The following is a 25,825-nucleotide window of genomic DNA, read 5'->3' on the forward strand; positions in this document are numbered from 1 at the left end:
TGCTAGGAATGATTGAGTATAAGCTGTGATTTGTCAGTCCACACTTTAGAACAGCAGTCTAAATTTTAAAACCAACACACTGAAAATCTCTACAAGCTATCTTGGCAGATAATTCACCATCCTTTTGTGGAACCTTTATCATATTATGACAATTTAGTTGGCAAGAGAAATGCTGATATTTCTAGGTGAGTATCTAGGGCATCAGCCACTGAGGAAGGTAAATAAACAAAGTCTGCTTCCCGCTCTTGATTATTCTGGGTGATGTGTGGCTATCTTTAGGATGTAGGGGTTTGTTTGTATACCAGAAGCACCCCGTGGGAAATTTGTTCTTCACTCTTGACATGTAATTTATGAGACATCTGTCCTTATTCTGGCTCCTTGAAGCAAGATAACTGCTTCTCCTGAGTGTTGTTTTCTAGCTGACCCAGCAGTATCTTGAGTGATGTTTAAATATAAAGGCATTTGAATGGGGAATATCACTACAGACATCCCTCGTGGATACTGGTTTTATTCACTGGAAGCATGTTGCAGCCTCTGCCTCTCTGCTCCTGTGGTAGCTCAGTGTCAGGGGTTCAGTGTGTCAGATGGCACAGCAGGCTGGCAGACCAGTGGCACGTGGCGCTCAGGAGGAGATCAGGGCAGGAGGAGGAGGGGGGCTGCTGTCACTTCAAAGTCTGTGTTCTGCTCAGCTGGAGTGCTCAGTTATGTAACAGTCATATTATCATAAGAGGTAGGCCAAGGCCTGCTACATCCCAACTGGAGTTGTCTGTTCTGAGTTTCTACGTCAGATGCAAGTATGCTTTGAATCGTGCATGGTTGATGGTGTCGCTCATGGCATTTATTATGCATCCCTGATTCTTCACTCATTCATCTACATAAGGATAGTGCCTGGCTTCTCTGGAGATTCTTGACCCACTGATCTTGCAACAGTGTCAACCACATTGACAGTCCACTCAGTGTTGTGTGGTCTGTAGACTGTGTGGTGTCCCTGTACTCCCTGACCCTGCCATTTAAGAGCTGGTGAACTCAGAGCCACTTGAAGATTTAGACCCTTCTGTATGCGAGATTTAACACTGCTTGTTTGTACCGTTTAGCAAGTACAAGACTCAATGCTTGCTTTCTCTGTTGCTGCTGGACCTGCCTTTCAGGAATCATCGTTCAATCCAGCATGCGGTTTTGTAATTCACATGCGGTGTGTGTATGCGGTGCTTGACTGAAGAGCCGTCATCGCCGAAACTCCCTCAGCACGTGCGGCTTGTTTGTTTTGGGCCAGACACTTTGTCTTGTGTTTACGTTTGGGTGAAAGTGAGGTCAGTGTCTGCGGCCCTGGTGGGAACCCACAGGCATCTGTTGTGTTTGCCTCTTTGCCAGACACAGTTCTTGTACTCAAGCACGCGCACACACACAGAGACACTAACAGGCACACATTCTGGCAGGCCACCAGTTTCTCAGTGCGTAGCCTTGCTGGGTGGGAATGTGGGGCATGTCACCTGTCCAAAGTCTCTGCAGCCTACATGCTGTGAAGTTGAAAGTTGCTTTTGTCAGCGGTTTTCCCCCTTTTTCTTTCGCTGTTGACAGTTTTGTATTGATGTGTATGTGGGCAGCGTGGGAATTTAACACCAGCCTCCAGGCAGGTTCTTGAATCTAACCCCACAGCTAGTTTTCCAGCGAGGCAAGCCTTGACTCAAACAACAACTGAGAGTGAGTGGTGGTTTTAGGATTTTTCCAGGCATTGGCCCACGGATACAAGACATTTCACGTTCCATGTCTGTGAGTCATTGGTTTCACTTCATTATTATGCAATAGTGGACCTACGCTCAAAAAAACTCATTTTCTTTATTATCTTATTTGAACAGCCATGTTAATTTGCGGAATGGAAAGTTTCTCAATTCATGATCAGTAACTTTACAAACTGCCAGGCAGAGCTAGAATCCAGCAGCAGCAGCCAAAAGCACAGTCTGATGGCAGCCGTTGATTTCCCACCCCACTTACACTGGGTGTTAAAAATCATCCTCTCCCACGCGGTGCATAAAAACTGCTTTGTACTGTAGCTATGCGTCCCTCGACAGCCCTACCCGACCAGCCCCTGCGGCTGTCCATCATGTTAAGTGGCATTTACAGTGTCTGGGACAGTAGCTGTCAGAGGCGAGACTGGGGAAGGTGGAGGAGGCTCTGGCTGCCTCAGCAGACTTGACAGTGATCGATGTGGTCATTTTAGAAGGCTATTTCTGGACTCTGTGTGTATGTGTGAGAAAGCGAGAGCAGGAGGGATAAGTTTGTGTGTGAGGGCACCAGCCAATGCTCTGTATTCTGACTGTTCACCTCAATCTAAGTCTATTTATTCTCAAGCAAATAGCAGTGGCCGGGCAAGTAAACAAACACATTGCTTGATTATGTTTGGCAGCCTATGTGTTTTTGCTGGAGGCCGTTTGATTTTATGAGTTTTTCCCTCATTGTGGAGAGGCCCGAGGACATTGATGCGGTTTAGGCGTTCGCCTGGGGGAATGTTTCAGTGGGAATCGGATAGGAACATGAAGGTTACACAAGTGTGCATGCACAGAGGGGGTCACAGTAAATGCTACAGATAGGTTGAATGTGTACAAGTTTTGAGATGCCTTAGGGAGGCACTGATAATAAAATGAAAGGTTTGTCCACAGCAGCTTCTCCAGCTACTCCCTCAGAACAGATCGCCAGAGCACATGGCGATACGAATGTAAAATACAGTCACTTGCCTCGGGTATAACAGACTGTGTGGAATATTATTAGCCCCAAGGGTCCAAATAGTGTTGATGAACACGATTCTCTGAGACACAATAAAATAGATTTGATACAGGCGACTGAAAGTGTTTCAGATGATTGCAGACAACATGATGGTATACTGAAGGTCGCACAGTATAAAGTTTACTTTTCAGCCTCTTTGGCATCCTCTGTTTTCTTGTTGATGGTGATATGATGAGTAACCAGTTAAGTAAAATGGTAACAAAATAAGTAATAATCAATTATAGTTTTTATATAGTGGAGAAGTAATTATCATTTGATATTTTTGTCAAAATCAACCAGTAAAAACTGAGTTAAACCCTTTTTTAAACATAAGAAAGCAAAATACTGTGTCCATGTATATCAACGCTGTTTTATTTAAGTTTGTAAGATCTATTTTGTTGCCAACTAAAATTGCTCAAAATGAGGGTTTTGTCCACATTTTTCAGTCTTTGCTTGTAGATAGAAAAGGTTTTTTTTCTAGTTAGAGTACAGCGCTTTGTATGAAATAATACATGACTATAGACCAAATAGAATAGTCTGAACTGAATTCAGCAGATTTCTGCTTTGTGTTAGCAAGGTCTCAGTTACAGTGTTATGGACCCTCTGGATAAACCCATTGTAGCACTGACTACATGTATGTGCACTAATACTCCACTACTATTCAGAATATGAATACACAATATTCTGAATTTGATGCAGATCACGTAAACAGCATATTCTGTTTGGATATTTTTAATTGGGCCTTATTTCAAATGTAGCATTTCCTGATTAAGATGTGGGCTATGCTGTTATTTGGGTTTTAGGAGCATTCTTTGCACATGTAAACGGTGCATTCGAAATAGGTGTCTCACTCGTCGTTTTTACTGCATTTTGCAGCACACGGCCTCTTGCCTATTTATTGTCTGCATTGTCATGGATGCATTGTACACAAACCAACTCGCCAACAGTTTGCAAGGGCAGGGTAGAGATGCACACCCAAAAGAAAAGCATTTCCACATTTCTGGTCAGATGAGGAACACCTACTTTTAAACATCATGAAAGACTTTGATATCAGCAGGGGTTTTTTATTCCCCTGAATATGCGCAGATATTGCAACATGGACTGTTTGAAGAAGGATGTTGAAGGTCCAGCAGTCCACCAAGTCTGCCAACAGTGGAAAACATCCTATTTTGATGCATGGAAGTAAAATGACACAAACTGCACCAGCCGTTCCTCTTTTTCATATGTTTATGTGATAAATGACATGGTAGGGCATGTCAACCGAAATACTTAGTGCATGTAAATATAGTGATTAAAAAGCTTCCCTGTTTTGTGAGGTCACAAGGCACAAATTCATCTGTGCTCTGCAGTGATCAAGTTCAGTTTTGCTTGATGTCTTACTGAGAAGCTGCACACTGACCTGATGTAACCCAATGAAAACTGCTTGCCGTCGTTATGTTCCCGTACGTCCTTCTGGCTGTGATGTGGTGCCAAGGGAAGCTTATATTAAAACAAAATCCATCTAACATTAAGCACTAAGCTGAAGAAATGTCCTATAAAAGCAGCTTACATAAATGTTATAGTAGAAAAGTCCATATTGATGTCATGAAGCTGCTCAGTCAACCACAAAACAACTGTTTATTGTTCAGATGCAATTAAATGATGATGTAATGACTCATCTCAGGATACTTTATTACTATAGTGCTGTTCTGTTGAAAAAAAAAACAAAAACAAAACATAATTTTTCCTCTCACCTGCAGTGCTATTTATCAGTCTAGTTTTGGTGTGAGTTGCTCAGTGTGTTGAAAGATATCTGCTGTAAAGATGTCTGCCTTCTCTCAGTATATTGGAACTAGATGTCACTCAACTTGCAGTGCTGAAAGCACCAAAATGTACATATTAAAAACTCAATAGCAATGTCTCTTTCCAGAAATGATGACCCAGTTACTCAAGATACTCCACAGACCTTGCTGTGAGCACTTCCATGTAGGAACTATTTTGTTTCTACTGAAATACACCCACCAACCATATCACCACACAGAATGAAGTGTGCATCTACGGCTAGCCCATGTAGCACCACTTAGCTAGCTAAGGTCATAGCTCAGGCAAGCAGAAAGCTATCAGTGTTTAAATTTCGTACTGTCATGAGCACTAGCCTCTTGTCCACAATGAGTAGATGCAGTAACTACATTTCAAATGTAGGGATTTTATCTCTATATGATTTGTCAACGGAGGTTCCTCAGAATGTTCTGTGTCACCGGTTTCCCACCGTTCATTTTGAACACTTTTGATATATTTGTGTGTTTTGCGTATTTATGTGTGTGTGTGTGTGTGTGTGTGTGTGTGTGTGTGTGTGTATATATATACCTCATTCAGTTATTCAGAGCACCACACTCTCTGAGCAGCGTACTCTGCACACTGTCTAAGCAGCAGAGCTCCAGGCAAAGTAAAACTAAAACTGTTTGTTGATTCATATAAAATTGAAGGTTCTTTTTCTTACAACAGTGGTGCTGTCACTTGCCACTCGTTATTCCAAACTGCTTTCAAAAAACTGTCTGCATTCCCATCGAAAACCACGCACCCAGCCTGCAGTCCAGCACTGGGTCTTAAAGTTTGTGTTCACTTACCTCTGCAGCAGTGCTCCTCTGATCTGATCGACTTTGATCAATCTGACCACAAAGTAATTAACTGGTCAACTCAACACCCTGCAATTCAGTCTCAGGAAATCCAGAGGACATAGAATGATGGCAAAAAACTTTGCTGAGAGCAGCTTACTGCTGCTAGCAGTCAGTATAGAGGTAACAGCTGAAAAGCTGGATAGTTGCACACTGAGTCGGACCATGCAGGTATGTTGATGCTTGAATATAAGATGAGTTATGGACATAGCTGTAGTAGTAGCTTGTGGTATAGCCAGAATAAATGGTTACATGTGAAAAAGAAGCGGTGACTATGATGAAGTGTTGGTTGCATAATTGAGTTTACGGAGGTACAGCCTCGGGAACTAGCAAACCTCATGACGTTTGGAGTCCAGTTCAAACTGGTGTCTGTCTAAGAGTGTAAACTGCACATGTTGAATCTGAATGAAGCTCTTCGATACTTGTGAATATAGTCTGTCCTCCTTTATACATGCTTTACATGGCAGTGACTATTCCATGGTTGGCTTATAGTGGTTGTTTTTGCAGTAGGCAAAGTCTGTTGCTTTCCATGAAAAAAAATACCAATTCACACAGTGTCACTCATTTGCTTTACCTCACACACATACTTTCTCTGTGACTCATTCACTCACTCCGTCTACCTTCCTAGGGCACAGATACCCCCCCCAACCCCCTTCCCTACTACCCTTGTGTCTCTGACAGCCGCAGGGAAAACAATAAATACACACCTTCTCCCCAGAGAGCTGCTGTACGAGGCCGGCAGCACGCTGCCTTGTTGACAGACTGCCTGCCAGTGGCTCAGCGCCCAGCTCTGGGCCAAAGGCTCTACTACTACGACTGACTGGGACTGTTCAGACGAGCAGCCCGCCAGCAAACCAGTTAGTCAGCTATCCAGCCTGTCTGCCTTCCTTCCGGCACATTACCCCTCAACGGGCTTGGCAGCGGCAGGCTCTCGTCACACTTGTGGCGAGTAGATAAGGCCAGCTGACAAAAACAGTATCAGGTTTTTCTCTCTTCATGCTCTGAAGATGATAATGATTAGATGGCAGGCTCAGATTTGTCTCAGTCCAGTTTCTGTACCTAGGCTGTATCATGCAAGGCTCAATTGGTAAACTCTTATTACCATGAAAATGACACCTGGATTCACATATATAAATGAAGAGTTTTGCAAATGCGAACAGATTTAAACACAAACGTAAAAGATTCAACATTCAAAATGATGTGGCAGTGTGGATTTAGCATGAAGTGTTTTTCTGTTGACCTGACACTGCTGTTTGTTCTTTACAAGGTGTTTTTTGTAAGACTGTCATGGTCTGGATGACAAGGGTTGCCCAATGTGTGATTGGATAACTGTCAGTTTCCTTCCACAACTCAGTAACTCTCACAACTCTGCAATGGCTTTACTTAAAGTTCCCGTCAAACTGCTAGTAGGCTGCTGGTTGATTGCACAGCTAGGAAGCTAGAAAGGGATTTTCCGCAGATATTAAGAATACGTACCGTTGCATTTGAACTGATACTACTCAGTACGAGTACCTAACGGTCCTTGTTTTTGGTGCTTCACTCTTTCTGTAGGCTTAAAAAAAGTCAATCTTTGAACAAGCTGCAGTCAATAAACAATTCTGTACCTCTGCTCTTTTCTAATCCCACTTAGAGGGTCTCTGTCTGTCTGTTTGTGTGTGTGTGTGTGTGTGTGTGTGTGTACATATGTCTGCTCATCTCTCGCTTTCTGTGCAGACACAACTGACAAATTTGTGGAATAAGTGCTTGGTTTTAGAAACACAGTCACAAACAGCAGCGATACTAAGCTATTTCTACAAAACAACAAAGAAAACAGACCAAGTAGACTGAAACTTTAGGTGCTGCAGCGACTAATTCAGGCTTGTTGAGATGCTTACGAAGCTCTGTGGCCGGCTTCCGGGCTTCAAGGCTTTTCGTGGCACTATCGCCTCCTTTGGGAACCAAGTTATTCGGCAGAGCTCAGTTGTCTCTGCATAATGGCGCATGCTTAAATCACTAGCTCATTCACGGTCATGTGATATTTAGCTGTATTTAGTGACATCCAGTTATAGCTATGCAGACCTACAACATAGCCTGATCAATACTGGATTTTTGAGGCTGAAAGTCAAGGCGTTTGAAAAGTGTGATAATTATGTATCGAACAATCATGATTAATTTTTAACAAACCCATAATGTAAACAAATAACTTAAATCCCTTTTCGATTTGTTCTTTTCTTGTGATTGTGACCCAGAGATGCACTACGATATGATATACTTTATTGTCCAACTAAGGGAAATTTGTCTTGGACTCAAGACAAAGTTCCCACTAAGCAGGACATTTGCAGTTGAAACCTAAACTTCTTTGTACTAACTAAAATATAACAATGGTGACACTGTCTGTACATGACCTCACACGTACTTTGCATTTCGGTACTGCAATTTTTGGTCACTTATTGGCCAGTGTATGCACCGTTTCTGATACATTAGCCTGGCCGATTTATGCTGATATTTTGTGCTTGGATTCTTTGAGAGCTCTGTCATAGAGCAGAACCTTTTTCAACAAACACATGGTGTTACCAGTTTATGTTAAGGGTTAACATTTCCTTCATGTCAGTTCCAGATTACATTTTTCACTTGTTTCAAGTCTTTTAGCCATGTGGCACCAGCTTTTCTTCAATCTAGTATGCTAGTTTCTCAAATAATATTGTTTGTATGGTATTTAACTCCATAGTTTGTATATTATCTGTAGTACATATACATCAGTACTCAGTAGTCCAGGTGTCTCACCTCCATCTGTGTCTTTGCAGGAACACCATCTCCAGCGGGCGATCTCGGCGCAGCAGGTATATGGCGAGAAGCGGGACAACATGGTCATCCCGGTCCCCGAGGCAGAGAGCAACATCACCTACTACGAATCCCTCTACCCTGGGGACTATAAGATGCCAAAGCAGCTAATTCACATACAGCGTAAGTGGGCCTCTCTAATGGCAAATTTGTGATGCTGAAAGCAGAGAAAATGAGTTTGATGTGGCAGATTAGGGACCTCAGTTGTTTCATTAGGTTGTAACAGTGTTTCCTTCAATTATTTTGAATGCTTTAAATGACACTTGGGGACTGTTGATCAAAATTATAAGTGGCAATGAGTGGAATAATTCCACATGAGTGTAGTTTTTTTATTTGTTAACATAGCTGTAGATCACTCTAGATCATTTCATTAGATTAACTTTTGGACCATAAAGCAGAGTATAAAGAGCACTTATGACTGAAAGGAAAAGGTGGCATTAGGGTAAAACAGTTCATCAAGATGTTTTCTGGGCTGGCTTCATGAACTTTGCCAAGTTGGCTGCGTTAAGGCTTTCATAAAGGCGAGTCTATTCAGTTACTCATGAGCCCACAGGTAGTTGTTTCAGACAGCTATTCATCTGTTTAATGGCATCAGGCATGTGTTTTATGAGCTTTTACTGAGTTGTCACAAGTTTTGTCAAAGTAAATGAGTTTGTGAGATTGCCCAGTTCAGTAATGATATCAAAGAAAATGCGTTTGCTAGATTGCTCAGTTCAGTAACCATGTCGGTGTCACAAGTGGTTGCCATGATTGTTTCTCAAAGGAAAGCAATTTGCTGTACCCTACACACAGACACCGTTATCAGTCGAAAGCTGAAATGACAAATGTTTTGTCCTGTCAAATTACTGTCGGAATAATTTCAAGGTTTCCTCAGAGGGCTAGACAGTTTGAAACGTGTGGAATATTCAGTGCTGATCATTTCCACGTCTTGGAAGTGTAGTGTTTGTTCTAAAACATCTAAACCGCATTAGCAAATAATTGTCTGTCTGGTAGTGTAGGCACTCTATGCAGCTGCACATTTGTTGTCATTTTACAAGATGACAGTTGATAAATCTAGCAAGGATACAAGTCTGCACAAATAAATAGAGATTTGGAAAGATGTGGAAAAATCTTCATAAACATATTGTCTCGTCAGTATCCCTTCTGTCGTACTCAGTTGCCTTGATGGCAGCGATTTGCCTTAATTAAATCAGAATTGAGGTTATTATTCTAAAGATGAAGCAGCAAATACTCTGGTCTGTATAACGTTTGCTCTCTAGTCTCTAATTGTAAGTACAGTTGCTGCAAATGTCTGTTAGAAGCTAGATTAATTTAATTTTGGCAGATGTGGCGATGTTCCTGCTGTGAGTTTTTAGGCATTTGTGAGAGCCAGTAAGGAAATGAGTTTATTTGAATTAGCCTGACATGACTGTCTCGCCAGCCATTGAGGCTTTAGAAGGACTTAAAACGCGAAAGGACAGTGAGTGTAAAGCTTTTACGTTTTTCTGTCTTTTGAGTCAGAAATATGCTCACACTCTAGACCATTAGGAAAGGGCAGAGAGTCACATTCTCTGGTTCAACTAAAATTATACTGCTTTATCTTTGACCTGCAGAAATATTCAGTGTGCATTATTAGGCTCTACACATTAATGCAGACTCCATTAAATTGTCTGATAAAGTGTGGGGTCAGTCCGTGAGTTACTGGGTTGGACGTGACTGAATGCACCCAGCTCCACACAACAAAATGGATATTCTGTGCTGTTGGTTAGTTCCAGTCAGTCCTCATGCTTTCAGTCATCTGGAAGGGCATATCTGGTGTAATTACGCCTGATAATCATCTAGTGTGTCCCTGACCTTATGATCCAGCAGATGCTGGGTGGGCTGTACTCTCAAAGCACTTATTTATTCCAGTCAAGTGTGGGCCATTAGTCCTGTGCAGTTGAATAAATATAATATCTGCAGTAGACAAAAAACTGTATCAGGTTTATATGAGTGAGATATCTGAGGTTAAAACTACTCTCTATATTGGCTTGGGATGCTTCACAGTTTGACAGTTTGCTGGGTGAATTGGTCAAATTCTTTGTTGCAGACATCAGTCTCCACTGTGTGCTGTTTTTACAGGGTCACATCAGTCCTCAGTAGTCCAGGTGTCCAGAGTATATCGCTCTGAAAAAGCCTCTTTCCTTCGCTGTGTTATAGTATTAGTTAACATCTTTTCAGCAGTGTAGTCAAACTGTTTCTGAATCTTCAGTTTCTTTTAGCTGCAGCTGCTGTTTTGTTTTGGTTCTAGTCGTTTTTCTTTGGTCAAGCTCAACTCTTGTTTTTAGTTTTCTTGAAGCAGTTGTACTGTTTCGTAACATGGCCATAATGTTTAAATCACCAGAGCACCATTGTTTACAGTTCAGGCAGCACAGAAAGCTAAATATCTTAAAATGTGCGTATTGTCTCTGTGTTTCATTGTGTAATGTTTGGACAGATCTGTATCTGTAGGCAATCTAGCAGTGATTGTTTTAAATTCATGCTTAGATTTCTTTTATTTCATAGTATAGGACAATTTTCTTTTCATACATCAGGCTGCGTTTTGATTCGGCATTGCTGACAACCTTAAAATTACAATACTCAAATGCTCATTAAATGATGATGAATTCTAAGTATGGACTGCTATGTGGGTGGTAACCTTGCTTCTGTGGTGGGCACAATGGTAGAGTAGAGGATGTACTGTAAACATCTCTTAGCACATTGGTTACATGACTTCCCAGCATACAGCTGACACTGAAAACACTGGATGTGAATTGAATTACTCTAATTTCTTTTAAGATGTATGTGTGGCATTAACTGGCCTTGACGGTCGTATTGCCAAGCAACCATCTGTCTGTTCCTGTCAGTAACTGTTGGTGTGTGCTCTGAATCTATCTGCTAAATTATGAAAGGGAATTATGAGTTTAAGGCATTCATTGGTCACTGTAGGCTGCACACAGAAATTATGCTGTTCTTTTATAATATGATGCATAAAGGGGAGTTTTGGTGCCAACAATACCTCAAAGTTTGGGTCCATTTAAAAACTCTGCATTTGGTATTTCAAAGGGATCATTCAGCATGGACAGTAAGTGGTCTTGGCTGGAAATGGGCTCGATAGTGTTCAGTCATGCTTCATGCAGTGCCTTCGGTCATTACCAGACCAGTTAAGCTGAATTCATATATTTGACGGTCAGTTTGCTGTGGAGTCAGAGTAGAGAGGTCATGTTCACTAGATCACTTAAGTTTTGCTCCAAATAAATGCCAGATTTTGTGAATGTCTTTCCCTTCATTCCACACTTGAAAGGATCCACGTGGTCAAATACGTAAATTCCCCATAATCACTAGTATCACTGATTCTTTCATAAGTTACTTATTCTGCATTACCACCAGAATCAGCTTTATTCGCCAAGTACATGTGTACATACAAGGAATTTGACTCCGGTAGACTTGCTCTCAGTGTACCAGATGGATGGATGGATGCTATGGATAAAAGGAGAAGCTTAACACTTAAATGGTCAACTTAAAGTTCAGAATATGAGGGCGGTTGCACCAAATGCTTATCTGAATATGAGGATTGCAGAAAAGACACACATTTGTTGTATTGATCTTGTCTGAGAAAATTCTCCTCCCCATCATTCACAACACTTTCTCTACAACCTTGATTTTGTTTTTTTCATGGATCACAAATCTGCAATGTTTTATTAGCCCTTAAGTTATCTATCCATACCTAAAGTCTGTTTCCTTCCTTCAACCTCCCTGCAGCTTTCAGCTTGGACACAGAGCAGCCCGACTACGACCTGGACTCGGAAGACGACGCGTTTGTCAACAAGCTGAAAAAGAAGATGGAGATCAGCTTCCTGCAGTTTGAGGAGATGATTGACCGGTTGGAGAAAGGCAGTGGACAGCAGGTCGGCACCGTTTGTGTCTCCTTCTGCCCCCAAAACACAGCCAGCTGTAAAGAAGGGACCATGAAATACCTTATAGACCAATGAGAAATGAGCTTTGGGGGAATAAAAAGATGATGATACCGTTAAATAGTTGATAACACAGATTTGAAACCATTAATGGTAAGATGCCCTCAGCATAAAAGCCCTCCATAACAGATCTGTCATCCTCCCCGACGCATAAATATTTAACTCATCAAAATGTAACTCCTGTTTTGTATCTTTTAGCTCGTGAGCCTTCCGGAGGCCAAACTGCTGTTGAAGGAGGACGATGAGCTCATCAAGGAGGTCTTTGACTACTGGAGCCGCAAGAGGAAAAACAGCAGGGCCAACTGTCTCCTCCACAACGTCAAGCAGGAGAAACGGGACGGCTCCAGCACCAGTGACCCCTATGTGGCCTTCCGACGGCGCACCGAGAAGATGCAAACCAGGAAGGTCGGTTGTCTTTACCCGCAGTTTGTGGCTGTGGTCATGGCAAAAACATCCTCTGTCTTGTTAACCGCTGTATTGTGTAGTTGGATATGCCGTCAGGGGCAGTAGGCCGACAACTGGGGACAAGGAAACTATGCACTCTCATACCTTGTTGCAGGAAATGTTTCGCCATTTCAGAAGCCTGTACTGACATTTTTTTCACACAGTGATTACGTTTCACTTTGTCATTGTCTTTTGTGAAGCTTTGCCAGATTAGCGTGATCCTGTTTGCAGTATTTACACACTATACATGCCTCACCTGTGATGTAGACAGAAAATATTCTTAATACCTGACAGGCCGACAAAAGCAGAATGCTGTGAGGCACCCCAGCTGCATTCAGCGAGCAGCGTCTTACTTCACCCAGAGAGGGTTTTGTCTCGGCACACAGCTTTGTGTGAGACAGTCAGTACAGCTTTTATTAATGCGGTCTGTTTCGACAGAATAAATTAAAGGCAGAAGTGTGACATTTGGTCTGCTTCGAAAATTATTCTGTGTTTGTCTGCTTTACAATCTGAGTTTGTGTTTGTGAAATGATGACTGATGAAGGCACAATGATTAATAAGCTTATGGTTCGTTTGGAATGAGACTGAAGTCCTTGATTTGAGATGTTTGAATACAAAGACAACTTAAAATGTTGTTGTCCATTTACTAATACTACACTGCTGAACTCTGTGACTCCATGAAATTGTAGTTTCCTCTCCTGTCTTGTAAAGGATGTATCTGCCACCAAGTGGTCATTTGAAGAATTTAGCCTTGGTGTTAACTTTGTGATCTCAGCAACCTGTTGCTTTCATTTAAGCAGTTTTTTAAAATGTAAACTAGTAATGCATCAAAAACCTTCCTGATATTGATATTTAATTTGATGCACATAAATCAACATGGTTCATATAACTGCACATATTTGTTTCATAATCACTGATAAATTAATCACTTTTAATTTAATTACTTGCCAGTTTTGTCTTCGAAATGTACCTTTTATTTGTCTTGGTGTGATGTTTACATCCTTGTTTATATGTTGCTTGTGTTGCTGACACGTATTTCTTCCTTCAACACCCAGAACCGTAAGAATGACGAGGCGTCCTACGAGAAGATGCTGAAGCTACGCAGGGATCTCAGCCGAGCCGTCACCATCCTGGAGATGATCAAAAGGAGGGAGAAGAGCAAGAGGGAGCTACTGCATCTCACACTGGAGATCTTTGAGAAGAGGTGAGCCTATCTCCAGGGGCGTCACACATAATGCATTAGTACCGAAATAAAACAAAAGGCAGTTAGACTGTTGGGTGAATGCTCTTAGTGTAAAACTCAGATAAAAGAAAAGTTAAAGCAGCTTTTTCCTATTTGGGTGCTGTTGTACTGAGCACGGCTTCCTATTGCATTTATATAGTTTGAGGAGAAAAAACGGTTTGGCTAATCTCTTTCCCTTTTTCCAGAAACGTCATGTCAGACTACGGTGGTGAGGTGATGGCAGAGGTGTTGGCTGAACGAGCACTGGTGAGGCCGCAGATCATTCCCCTGGTCCCTGTCACCAACCAGTACCGACACCAGGACCACATGGACCTCAAGGACTATAAGTCTAAGGTGAAGCTCACTAAAAGACAAGGGTTCCGAAACTACGCATTTAATACACCCAGTGTGAAGAGTTATATATCTGTAGAATGAATTATAAAGATCGCTTGTGGACTCTAAATGTGGGCTTTTAATGTGTTCAAAGTCTCACAAGTTGTGTCTTCTTTCCCCCTTCAGCCCGAGAAGACGGAAGTTCCCCGACAGAAGAGGAGGTATGAGAAGAAGCAGAAGGTGTTGCCTCTCTCGTCGGGCGCCCCGCACCACGTGGGTCCTGTCATCTTCAATGCCAAGGACCTCAACCAATACGACTTCCCCAGCTCGGACGACGAGCCCTTCTCCCAGGTACATGTGCAACTCAAACAAACACAGGCACTCGCTCATGCAAAGCCAAGCACACTATGAGACAGACCAAGCATGACCTCTTGTCTCAGAATTTATCATGTGTGTTCAGTGGAATTCTCTGCACGACGTTATATATTTGTGTTGGTCAGTGCTTTTTGCATTACACACAGATACAAGTGTTTTAAATCCTAAGTGGATCTAGGAACAGTTATTACACAGCACTATGAAACTCAAATAATCTCCAATTGTGTCTATAGCAGATGAGATGACATCGGTAACACGATAGTGATATAAATGAAAAAATAAAACTGTTATATTTGCAGAATATATTTCCATGGCTGCATATTGTCTGACCCTTACCAGAAGGGATTTAGTGTGTTAAGTTAAAAAAACAGCAACAAAGTGCACAACACATGCTGGAAACACAATTCATTGCAGGGTCTTAAAACAACAAACTTGGGTGTCTCTGTAACCACTCTGCGGTCCTGCTGCACTGCAGCCTACCCAGGCTCTTTCCATACCTCCACTCAACTGCACTCTGCCCTTTTGTCCTGATAAATCCACTCAAAATTACAAAACCACATGAGACAAGTGGGTGGGCTTCAGTGTTTTAAATTCTGCTCTTGCGCTGACCTTAGACTGACCCCTAACCTCTGTGTCCACAGCTGCACTCAGGCTCATCAGAAGCAGAGGAGGAGAACGACCCAGATGGTGCCTACGCCTTTCGCAGGAAGGCAGGCTGCCAGTACTACGCTGTAAGTACTGCGGGCATCCATAAAACGCACATTAGAGCTTTACTCTTACATGATGGTGGGTCTAAGGGGCCATAATGTCCCAGTTGTTGTGCCCTGAGGTTGAAGGTGTTTTTTTAAATGCTCTGTGTAAGCACTGGTTAGAACAGGAACAGTTCTTTCCATTGAGTCGTTGTATTATAACATGCTGTGAAAAGTTTTTTCATAGTATTTAAATGTAATGTAGCACAGCTGAGCTCATGTAGAGTTAGAGACTAGAAAGGTTGCGTTGAGCATGAGAGCAATATTCTGTGTTTTTGGAGAGTGTTCAGTTGACAGATTTTAAGTTAATGTCAATATCCAAGGCATGTAGTTCACACTCCAGAGAAGACTGAGATTTAAGGATCAGAGGTGTCGTACCCAGACAGTAAGAATGAAATGAGTCAAGTTCAGCTTCCTGTCTTTGTTTCCAGGCTCGTCAGGACCGCGTGGGTAGCTGGCCATGGTGTGGACCCTGGGATGGCGGTTTGGCAGAAGCTCGCTTTCGCTACAGTCTCACCACGCTCACCGTGCCACGGCGATGCCTTGGCATGACTCGACGACGCGTGGGACGAGGCGGCAGGTCAGTTGCATTTTTGCTCCTCGGATTTGCATTTTTCTTCTTTTTTGAGGGGGGGGGGGGGTTTATATGCTTTATCATTCTATTCACTAGTAATATATGTTTTTCTGGACATGTTGCATGCTATTCTATGATTTTTAAATATCACAGACAATGTGGCGAATAGTTAAGATGCAGACTTTTCTTTGCTGACAAGGAAGGGAGGGCAAATTTAATCTCACTCCTTTCAGATATACCTGGAAGTATTCATATCTAATTACTTGATTAGTTCCTCAGAAAGAATGCCAGACAAATAAAAGCTAGTTTTCTTTATTGTCACGTCCCACCGTCCAAGTACAAGGTCTGACCATCTCCCTCTCTCATGCAGGGTGTTGCTGGACAGGGCGCACACGGACTATGACAACGTTTTCCACGGACTGGATCCAGAGATGCTCGACCTGCCTCTTCCTCCTCCTCCTCCTCCTCCTCCTCCTCCTCCTACAACTACTTCACGCTCGCCGACCACCGACAAGTTTGCCAGTACCTCAGAAACAAATACCTCGGACAGAAGTTCCTCCTCCTTCAACTCCTCTCTTTCCTCCCCCTCTCCCACGGACCTCAGTCAGATACTGTTGAATATAAAGTCGTGCCGATGGAGGCACTTTAGACCGCGGACACTACCACTACATGAGCTGGACAATGCCCACCCGCTATTCAGGAAGTTGAGTCGAGGCCTGAAGCGCCCAATCTCTGCCTCCGCACCCGGGGGACAGCCCTATGGCTCTCAACGCCCGGGGAGGGTTGTCCCTACCCCCGCACCCATTGCTGGTGAGTGAAACAGCTGTCTTCAAACACACACTGTAGATGCTTTCAGTGCCAGGCTCTGTTGTTGAAATGACTTAGCATTTATGATGGGTTGGAGTTGCAGACCACCATCTCTGCTTTGATTTATGAGTGACTTATTTAATTGTCAAATATTCATTGAAAACAGGACAGGCATACACCCACACACCCCACCACACACAACTTGTCTCCTGCCTTTGAGCTTGTTTTCAACATTAACATTTAATCCCTTAGCCCTAGCAGTATTAACCACGAAAATGCTCAAGGTTTTAATCGCTCAGGTGTTGAGATATGAGCTATTGATATTTCTGCCGTCACCCTTCTAAAATGGAGGAGAGTAAATTATGTTTTTTGTGCTGAAAAACCTTGGAGCTGGGTTATGGAAAGACTACTTGCTTTTGAGGGTTTTTTTAATGCGGGTTTCTTGAGTATTAACAGCTTAAATTGAATAAAATTTAGATTAAATTTCCTCCTCAGTATGTTTGAGAGGAGATGTTAACAGAAAACCGAAACTATCACTATTGCAAGATACTACTGTCAATAGAGGATTGTGTGTTTTGGTTGAACTGACCCTTTAAGAGGCATGCTAGTGCACAGAAGTTATTAACAATTACAAATGAAAATATTCAGGATGCACACTCATGTCAGATTGCTTCCTTTTTACCATGACATTTTTCTCTTGTATATTTTTACCTGGAATGCAGTGATCATTTTTTCCTTGGTGGGAACGTTGTAATCACAGGACAAGTGTTGGTCCTGCCCTCCAGCTGCATTGCAAGAGTTTTCCTATTGTTGTTCGTCAGGTGCAGCTGTTGCTTGGCATTCACAGTGCACCCCCTCCCACCCCTCCCAGTCCACAAGGTGTCAATTAAAACTGGGGTTTGATAAATAAATTCATGAGATGCAAAGGATTTGTTAGGGTGTTTGACAAAGAGGTACGGAGTGTTGAATACAAACTAAATGCCACAGGTCCCTGGTGGCATTACTGAGGGCAGTCAGGCAGTTGGCGTGTCGATGTCACTACAGGCTGTTTACAGGAGTTGGGTCTGTTTTGATGTGCATGAAAACAACTGCCTATTGATTTATTTTTGAAAAACTGCTCTGCCTTTAAAGTGCCATGAAGAAACTGAAGGACACAGATGTAACGACCCAGAGATTTTGCAGGATACTCAAGTGACTACAGTATTGGTTAAGTCTGCAGAGAGCAGCCGTGAAGGCGGGTTCCAAGCAGTGCTGAATTAATAAGAGCAGTATCTTTGATTAAACTAGACGCTGTTAGATTACATGAAATAAGCATGAAGGGTGTTCCAGATGGAGGTGGTGCCTGAAGATGAGCTGTGACTTTCAGATGAGTCCTGAATCCTGTTAAGTGGAGAACTGAATGGCTCGCAGGGAATACGAAAATCAATATTGCACCGAGGCTCAAGGCCACGTTAATACCTCGAAATGTGCAAATAGGACTTTATAATCAATAGAAAGCCAATAAAGGAAGATATTATTTGCAGGATAAATAACTGGGATGCTTATAAGACCAACTTAGATATGCATACAAGAAACCAGGTGTCTGTGTGTAACCAGGTTATGGTAGAAAATATGAGAATTCGTTTTCTGGAGTGGACTGGATAGCATCAAACAAATGTGTTTCCATGCAGCTCATTTTTCAGATTTCTTCCCTACCCTTGATATCTATGAACCGAAGCTGGCATATTGTAGCCTACTGCAAAAGCTAATTGAAAGTAACCTGGTTACTAAAGTACATGTAAGGCAGGACCAGATCCATGGAATTTACTCATTCTGATTGGCAGACTACAGGCTTGATGATACTGGTGTTGTATTACTTCTAATAGATGAGCAAGCTGATTATGAGAGTGTGGAGCTCAGACTGTTCACTATATGGTAGGCATTGATTTTTCACACAGTATCGATCAGTAACGCCTCAATTACAGGACAAGTTGAGCCGAAGATGCCTCACCATTGATGTTTGAGAACCTGGCTGTAGTTTTCCTTTTAGAAAGTCTGTTCTTGGTGGCTGCCTTATCAATGAATGCAGTATTGGGGGTGTGTGTGTGTGTGTGTGTGTGTGTGTGTGTGTGTGTGTGTGTGTGTTTATTTATTAAAGTGCAGTTGTGCCTGTGCATCACTGTGTGAATTACAAACAGGCACACAGCCATAGAACCACCATCAGCCTTGGAAGATTTGACAGTACTCGGAAAGGGAGCGGGGAAGTATGAGAAACATGGTTGCATAATAAATGTGCTTTCATTCACCAAAGAGAAATTGAAAGAAAATATTTATGGTGATATTTTTATTGCTTTCTTATCCACAAAGCACAAAGTTAGAGTAAAACAGTGGCTTCAAACAACCTCATGCATCAGTGATGAGTTTCACGTGGAGCTGATGACACTTCAGCAGGCGTGGTCAAGCACTCTTACCCACAAGAGCCTAAAAAAATAAGACTGTACTGTATTTCAGAGCTGTGTCCTATCACACACACAGCCTTGGCATGCCACACACAGTGTAATTGGTTTATCTGAATGGTTTTTCCACTACTAGATTGTCGTGTCTTTGAGCAGAGAGTTGTTTCCCAAAGTAGTCGGGTACCTCAGAATCTGCTGACAGCAAATACATTTATATGTTAGAGAAATGTTTTTGGTTTATTCAAACTAAGCCCATCCAAGCCTTCACCTCTCCACACACTACCCACGCTTTGTTCCTGTGTGATTTTGTAAAGGTGAATTTGTCTGCACGGATTCTCTACTTACTAACCATGTGTTTAAGCTGTATTCTAAGCATATATATGGCATGCTGGGTTTGAAATCAGCACCAGCCGAATGATGGTACATTTGCTTCACTCACCAGCCAAAAAAACCAATGTTAATCTTTTGGGTGGTTGGTAGATTTTTAAATCCACCAGTCACAGTGCCAGGTAGACAGAAAGTACATTTCCAACCCTGATTATGGTGTGAACTTTGGTCTAAAAGTCCCGTAACAAACTCTCGTCTCTCTCAGCTTTCACAGCCGAACAGTACCAGCAGCATCAGGAAGAGCTGGCCCTGATGCAGAAACAGCAGCTGGAGCAGGTCCAGCTGCAACAGCAAGCCAACAGCACCGCCACTACAAACAGCACAAAGGTCAGTATCCAGGCACTTCTGGTCCTCAGATGCAAACTGAACTGGTTTCCTTTCCGATTTCCTCAAGTTTTCGTACGTGACTGAAACAGTCGTCTTCTCCCCTGCAGGGCCTGCCAAACACTTTGGACCAGGCCAGCGCTCAGTTCGCCGCCTCGGCCGTAGTCACCGCCGACCAACTGCTGGCTCTCAAAACCAAGGAGGAGCTAGCCCTGGGAGGCGGAGTCAATGGCGTCCTCTCCCCCTCAGGTATGACGACCCTCCAAACAGCCACTTGCACGGCTGGTAGGCTCGACCAGTGGGCTTAAATTTTGGAGCGTCTTGCTCAGTGATAAGACGACGGCCAAGAATATTTTGTCTTCTGTAACTAAAGTGACTTCTTGTGCGCCATTACTGAACACAATAAAGGTGACACACCAGTTGTTCTGAGCACGATAGGCCATCACAGTAATGGCTTGAGTAATTATCCTCATTATTTCATTTAATAAGATGGTCTTTGATGCTATTAACTGCATTTCTTGTGTCCGATGGCCATCATGATTTTTCTGAAGCACCACTGGGAATTTTTCATTACTGACATGCCAGCACTTTCCTACCCCACAAAATATACTTTGTTTAGGAAAAAAACAATGCAACGGAAAAGTAATAAAACTAAAAGCAATTAAAATTTAAAGTGCACTTCACCCGAGTGTTGCAGTACAGTGACACTGAACACACAAAGCAAACAATGAGGGTGAAGTAATTACAGTCCTAAAACCCATAATGGAGTGCACTGACAGAGCAGATAACGGCACAAAGCAGGCAGAACAAAACCTGCAGCACTAACCCCCCAACAACCGATGCCATTTTCAGGCAGCAGGATTTAAGAGATAAGTGAGGAAAAGTGACAAAATGTAATTTTCCATTTGAGATTATTCTGCAGATGAAAACGGTGCGCCAAGGATCTGTCCTTTACAGATAAAACCACTGGAAACTTAGATAATCATTGTGAAAAATTTTTGTGTTTGAATGCTTCGTTTCTTTGTGATTCTGGTAAAAAGGAATAAATCCAGCTCATAAATGACCTTCTGCCTCGCAGTAGATGTTTAATACTGTGCACATTCTTAAAGTTTTAAAGTTAAGGTATGTAATTAGCTTGTTTGAACTCTTTTAAAAGTAGTGCACACAGTCTCAATAGCTGCCTTTGTTTGATTATGAAGGATTCACACTTTGAAAAATTCATTTTATTTTATTTTTTTATGTACTTGAATAGTTATCGTGTATTCATTCAGTGCTACAAGTCTTCAGTATAAAGAACAGATTTTTCCCACTAAGAACAGTTGATAATTGAAACCTTCCATCTCCAAACCCCGCCTCCCCCCCCTGTCACAACCACCCTCACCTCCTCCCCACCACCACCACCACCCGGCCTCTTCTGACCTCTCAGGTGTCTACAAGGGCTTGCACCTCTCGAGCACAGCGTCCCCTTCCCCCGCCACCCCGGCTCCTCCCACCTCTACCCCGACACCCGCCTTGCTCCACCCTTGCACCACCACCAGCTCCACCTCCGCCACCAGTAACAACAACGGCACCGCCCACCCTGCCAACACCACTACCACTAACACCGCCGCCACTCAGGTCCTGCTGGGAAACAACAACAACAGCCTCCGTCTGGGTGTTCCCACCGGCAAGCGCGTCCACGCGCCGCGGACGCTGAGCGCCACCATGTCGACATCCGCCTTAAAGCTCGCCCACGCAGCCGCCGCAACCGCCAACTGTCAGAAACCCAAGGTCACTACGGCCTCAGCCTCGCCGCTGGACATAGTGCCCAGGTGAGAAAGACATGCAGCCAGTGTGAGGATGTTAAAGAGACAGTGATAGTCCACTCATTATGGTGACGGGACATGTCTGTGAAAACCTATCCAGATTTTCTGGAAATGAATGTCTGGAGTTTGACAAGAGCTGCAGTCACATGGGGCATTGATAGATAAAAAAAACACTTTAACCCTGTAATCACAGGTAAACACAATAAAAGATAAGATTCTCCATAGTATTCATCACTCTATAAAAGCTTTAACTTGTTTAACGGGATGACATTATATTCAAAGTAGGCCAGTCTATTCTTTATTGATCTAATATTTAGTGGAGGACAGGTCTTCAGTTAAATGCAGCCATTGAAAAATTGTTTTTCCAGGGACTGTTAGGGCTTGGCAGTGTCTGTTGAAGAATGTGAAACAAGTGACAGTTGGCCTTTTCCCACTGCAGGAACTTAAGGAAATGTAACGTTAGTCATGAGCTCTGCTTTTGTTTCAATTGTTCTGCACCTGCTCTGGGGACATGGTCTTGGAACTGAATTTCCTGCTTTGCTGTAAGCACCTGCTGGCATTCCTGTTTATCACAATTAAGTGAAATAGATGTGTTGTCATGTAACAACCAAGTCCAGAAACTATAATGCACGCAACCAAACATTCCCGGGAGAAATAGCGGTCAGAGGATCTTTAGGGGGTGACGGCAAGTTGACAGTATTTGCCACATAAAAGTGGTATACACCATCTGAAAGCTGGGAACCTGGAGATTAATTTGAGATGCAGCTCAGCACTGTGTCAAGGTTTTCTAGTCATGAACATGTCCTAGAAGCGTTGCAGTTAGGCGCCTATTCAGACTTAAAGTTTGCAAAAATATTTAATCACAAAAGGTGAAAATAAAATATTTGAACTGCCTGCAAAAATGGCATGTTACTAGCCTAAAGTGGACATGTCTGTAAAAGGAAGACTCACTGGTTCCCATTGGACCCATTTTCATTTAGATATCTCGGAGTCAGAGGTCAAGGAATCCCTTTTAAAAATGGCTAGGCAAGTTTTTCCTTCACCAGAATGTAATCTTTGGGGGGTAATTAAACCCCCCTCTCACGGAACATTGGCACAAATGGATTCCTTAGGTCTTCTACTTCAATGTTATATGGGCATCGTCGCTCTAACTCTAAAACTCAGTTTGCTACAGCCTCCGAAGGACAGTAATGTCAGCTGAGGACGCGGCATCCCCGTCGAGTGGTAGTGGTTAATACAGATACACAAATTTCAGTTTTTGATGACATCCAGCTTTAATTCCTTCTGTGTTTGAATTTAATTATTGTCATTAAGTCAAGAGTTTGACCCTGTTGCCTTTTTAATGTATGTCCAAAAAATACCCACCAGTTTGTAAAATACAGCACAGATTTTGTACAAAAGCCTTCCAGGGTTCTGAAAAGTCCAGGTTATGGGACGCCCTAGTTTACAGGTTGAAGTTCCTGCAGTGGGAAACGGCTTCTGGTACACTAATGAAACAGTTTTACATGCTAACTACTTTGTGCTAACTGTGTGTCTCAGTGTCTTTTGTCTTCTTCTGTCCACAGGGAGAATCACGAACAAGACAAGCCAGCACTGAACAGTCTATCAGAGAACACAGTGGCCATGGAGGTTACGTAGCCTCCCGTCCGCAGCACGGGGGAAGCGTAACTCCTTTGTTGTTGTTTTTTAGGTGCTATGCATCGTTCGTCAGTGGTGAAAGCAAAGCGGTGGCGGAATGAGCACGGCAAGGCTGGGTTTCCATGGCAACTGTTTTGGGACTTAATTGCAATGCTCGTCTCGTACAAATTGTTTTTTTTCTCTCTCTCTCTCTCTCCCCCCATTTCCCTATTTGTTACTGTTAATAAGAGATCGTCTGTAAATTCTTAATATGGCAATTATATGTACAGTACTGCATATTTGTAATACCACCCTCCCCCTCCACCCCCCCGTTCTTGTATATAACATTACTTGAATACAGAATTGTTCATTTGTGATGTTTTGCACTCGAGATATTAAAAAAAAAGAAAATCAAAATTAAAAAGAGAAAACGACAAACTGCAACTGGTGCGAGTATGAGGTGTGAAAGTTGTACCACAGAAAAATGTATGTCATCACATGCATGGTGCGGAACCTGCTGTTTGATCTATTTATTGTGCCGTGTTTACAAAGTTTGTTTTTTTTTTTTTTTCTCTCCGTTCATTTTTTTTTTTATTTTTTAAACCCTTTTTCGTTCTTTTTTTATACACTGTACCCCTCACTGGTTCCCCCCCTTGTGCTGTAGTCAGTGTTTAGCTAGATTAAAAAAAAACTCTCTGTATTCTTTTTGGATGTTGTGAACATGGCCGGGAGCTCGCCCGTTTTTGTTGGGCGTTCTTCCACGATGTTCCCATGTGTCATGTTAAATCCATGGAGACATGCGTTCATACAGATTCAGGCGCAGGGCAGTAGAAGAAGACGACAGGTGTGAATTTGTTTGTTGTCGGCATCAGTTTGTCAGTGGGTTAATCAGTTTCCACAGAGCTCTTCCATACATATAATATTCCTGAGACAAGTAACAAAACAATGGGGATGATGACGTTTTCCCAGAAGACTTTGCTGCTTCTGACTTATCTAAGCACTATATAATTTGTTTATCAATTGATGCTGCTTTTGTATGATTTCTGCCTCTGGTTTACACCGGATGGCTTTATTTACTTGTTGTTTTCTCTAAAAGATAATCCCCAACCTCCCCCTATCATTTTTTTTAAATAAATATTTTTATACCTCCCCACTTTTTTATTTTCCTCACAAAAAACTTCATTCTTTTGTTACTTGTTGATCTAAACAAAATACTATAAGGGAGTTAAAAAAAAAATGCAGTAACTGACATTTATTATCATTCCAGCTTCGACATAAAAAGGAGGAAACCATGTATTCATTGAGAAAAAAAAAAAAAAAAGAAAAAGTTTTCTCTACTTTTAAAAACTCTCCAGAAGGCTGAAAGGCCATGAACCACAAGTTATCGGGTGCCTTCATTTGGGAAAAAAAAGAAGAAAAAAAAACCTTAAAAAAAATCGCTCTCTTCTGTGAAGAGTTTGGTACTGAACAAGGCTACTTGTAGTTTTTCTTTGTCTGTACCACAATCCCAATGCCCATTCCAATGGCCCAGTTGATTCATGAGTTTGTTTTGTTTTTGTAGACCCTTCCACCACACACACACACACACACACACACACACACACACACACATACATGGGAAAGACTAAGAATCCTCTTGAATTGTCACAAAATGAAATAAAAATCCAGGGCATTATGTGTTTTGACCAGCATGTCTCGTTTTTTTTGTCGTCTTTGTCTTTAATGTGTCCTGAAATGAGCTAGCTTGAATTTAGTGAAGTGCTGTGTCTCTGTGGGTGATAACCGCCAGCCAAACGCTGCTGAAAACTCTGGCTGTTAATGTTTGTCCACCTACAGTGCAGTGGTGTATCTTTTGTTTCATGTATGTCTATATTCAGGTGAGGTCATGAATGAGTGTCACCAGCAAACCAGCATTTCATTTAGAAGTCTTACTCAAAATAATGGAAGTTCCTGGCTAATTCATTCCTGTGACCTGTCATCTAAGAGGTTGCAATACTCAAAACTGAAGGTTTGACACTGTAGACGTGTGTGTATTCAAAGGGAGATGCCCCCTAAATTTAGAATTTCAGTATGTTATTTCCATGACTTAGGAATGTTCAATCAATAGTGAACATTAACTATTCTCTCTCAAAGTCAGAAACCAGAGGTTAGTCTCAAACTTGTAATGTCTGGAGCTGCTCCATAGACACCGAATGAGAGTCTGATTTTGGAAACCCACAGTTTTTTTTTCCCCCTTTAATACCCACATGATTCTGCGGTAGTGTTTTCAGTTCTTAAACAGAAAATGTCCTACCATTTGGAGCAGGAGTTCCCAACTGGTCCACCCACAGGGTCCAGATTTCTCCTTTGTCATTAGTCCAAGGTCCACACTGTTAAATTTCTTCAGTGTCATACTTGCGCTTTCAAGTTAGTTCACAGTCTCTGTCAGTTAGCTGTCCGTTAGTCACTCACTTTACAGCAGGAAATGGCACTTCAAAATAAAAGCTCTGTGCCAGAAATTCGCTGTACTTAAAAATGAAATTTGTGTTTTACAAACTTGGCATGTTTG

General features: G+C 42.3%; 1 protein-coding gene across 3 annotated transcripts in view; it reads left to right on the forward strand.

Moving 5' to 3' along the window:
* Positions 1-24,892, forward strand: part of LOC125901855 (enhancer of polycomb homolog 1-like) — a 32,917-nt gene extending 8,025 nt beyond the window's left edge. For 2 of the 3 annotated variants that reach the window (XM_049597808.1, XM_049597807.1), the window contains 13 exons: positions 8,198-8,357; positions 11,994-12,139; positions 12,404-12,610; positions 13,705-13,853; positions 14,078-14,225; positions 14,391-14,555; positions 15,221-15,310; positions 15,760-15,908; positions 16,273-16,712; positions 19,737-19,858; positions 19,966-20,104; positions 21,282-21,666; positions 23,226-24,892. In XM_049597808.1, the coding sequence (XP_049453765.1) occupies positions 8,258-8,357; positions 11,994-12,139; positions 12,404-12,610; positions 13,705-13,853; positions 14,078-14,225; positions 14,391-14,555; positions 15,221-15,310; positions 15,760-15,908; positions 16,273-16,712; positions 19,737-19,858; positions 19,966-20,104; positions 21,282-21,666; positions 23,226-23,298 (2,313 nt within the window). In that variant the 5' untranslated portion in view covers positions 8,198-8,257 and the 3' untranslated portion in view covers positions 23,299-24,892. Of the gene's footprint in view, positions 1-8,197; positions 8,358-11,993; positions 12,140-12,172; positions 12,299-12,403; positions 12,611-13,704; positions 13,854-14,077; positions 14,226-14,390; positions 14,556-15,220; positions 15,311-15,759; positions 15,909-16,272; positions 16,713-19,736; positions 19,859-19,965; positions 20,105-21,281; positions 21,667-23,225 lie in introns of those variants that run through there. The other variant, XM_049597810.1, reaches the window with a different exon arrangement.
* Positions 24,893-25,825: the final 933 nt, after the last annotated feature.

Source organism: Epinephelus fuscoguttatus, linkage group LG15 (assembly GCF_011397635.1).
Source record: "Epinephelus fuscoguttatus linkage group LG15, E.fuscoguttatus.final_Chr_v1".
NCBI lineage: Eukaryota > Metazoa > Chordata > Actinopteri > Perciformes > Serranidae > Epinephelus > Epinephelus fuscoguttatus.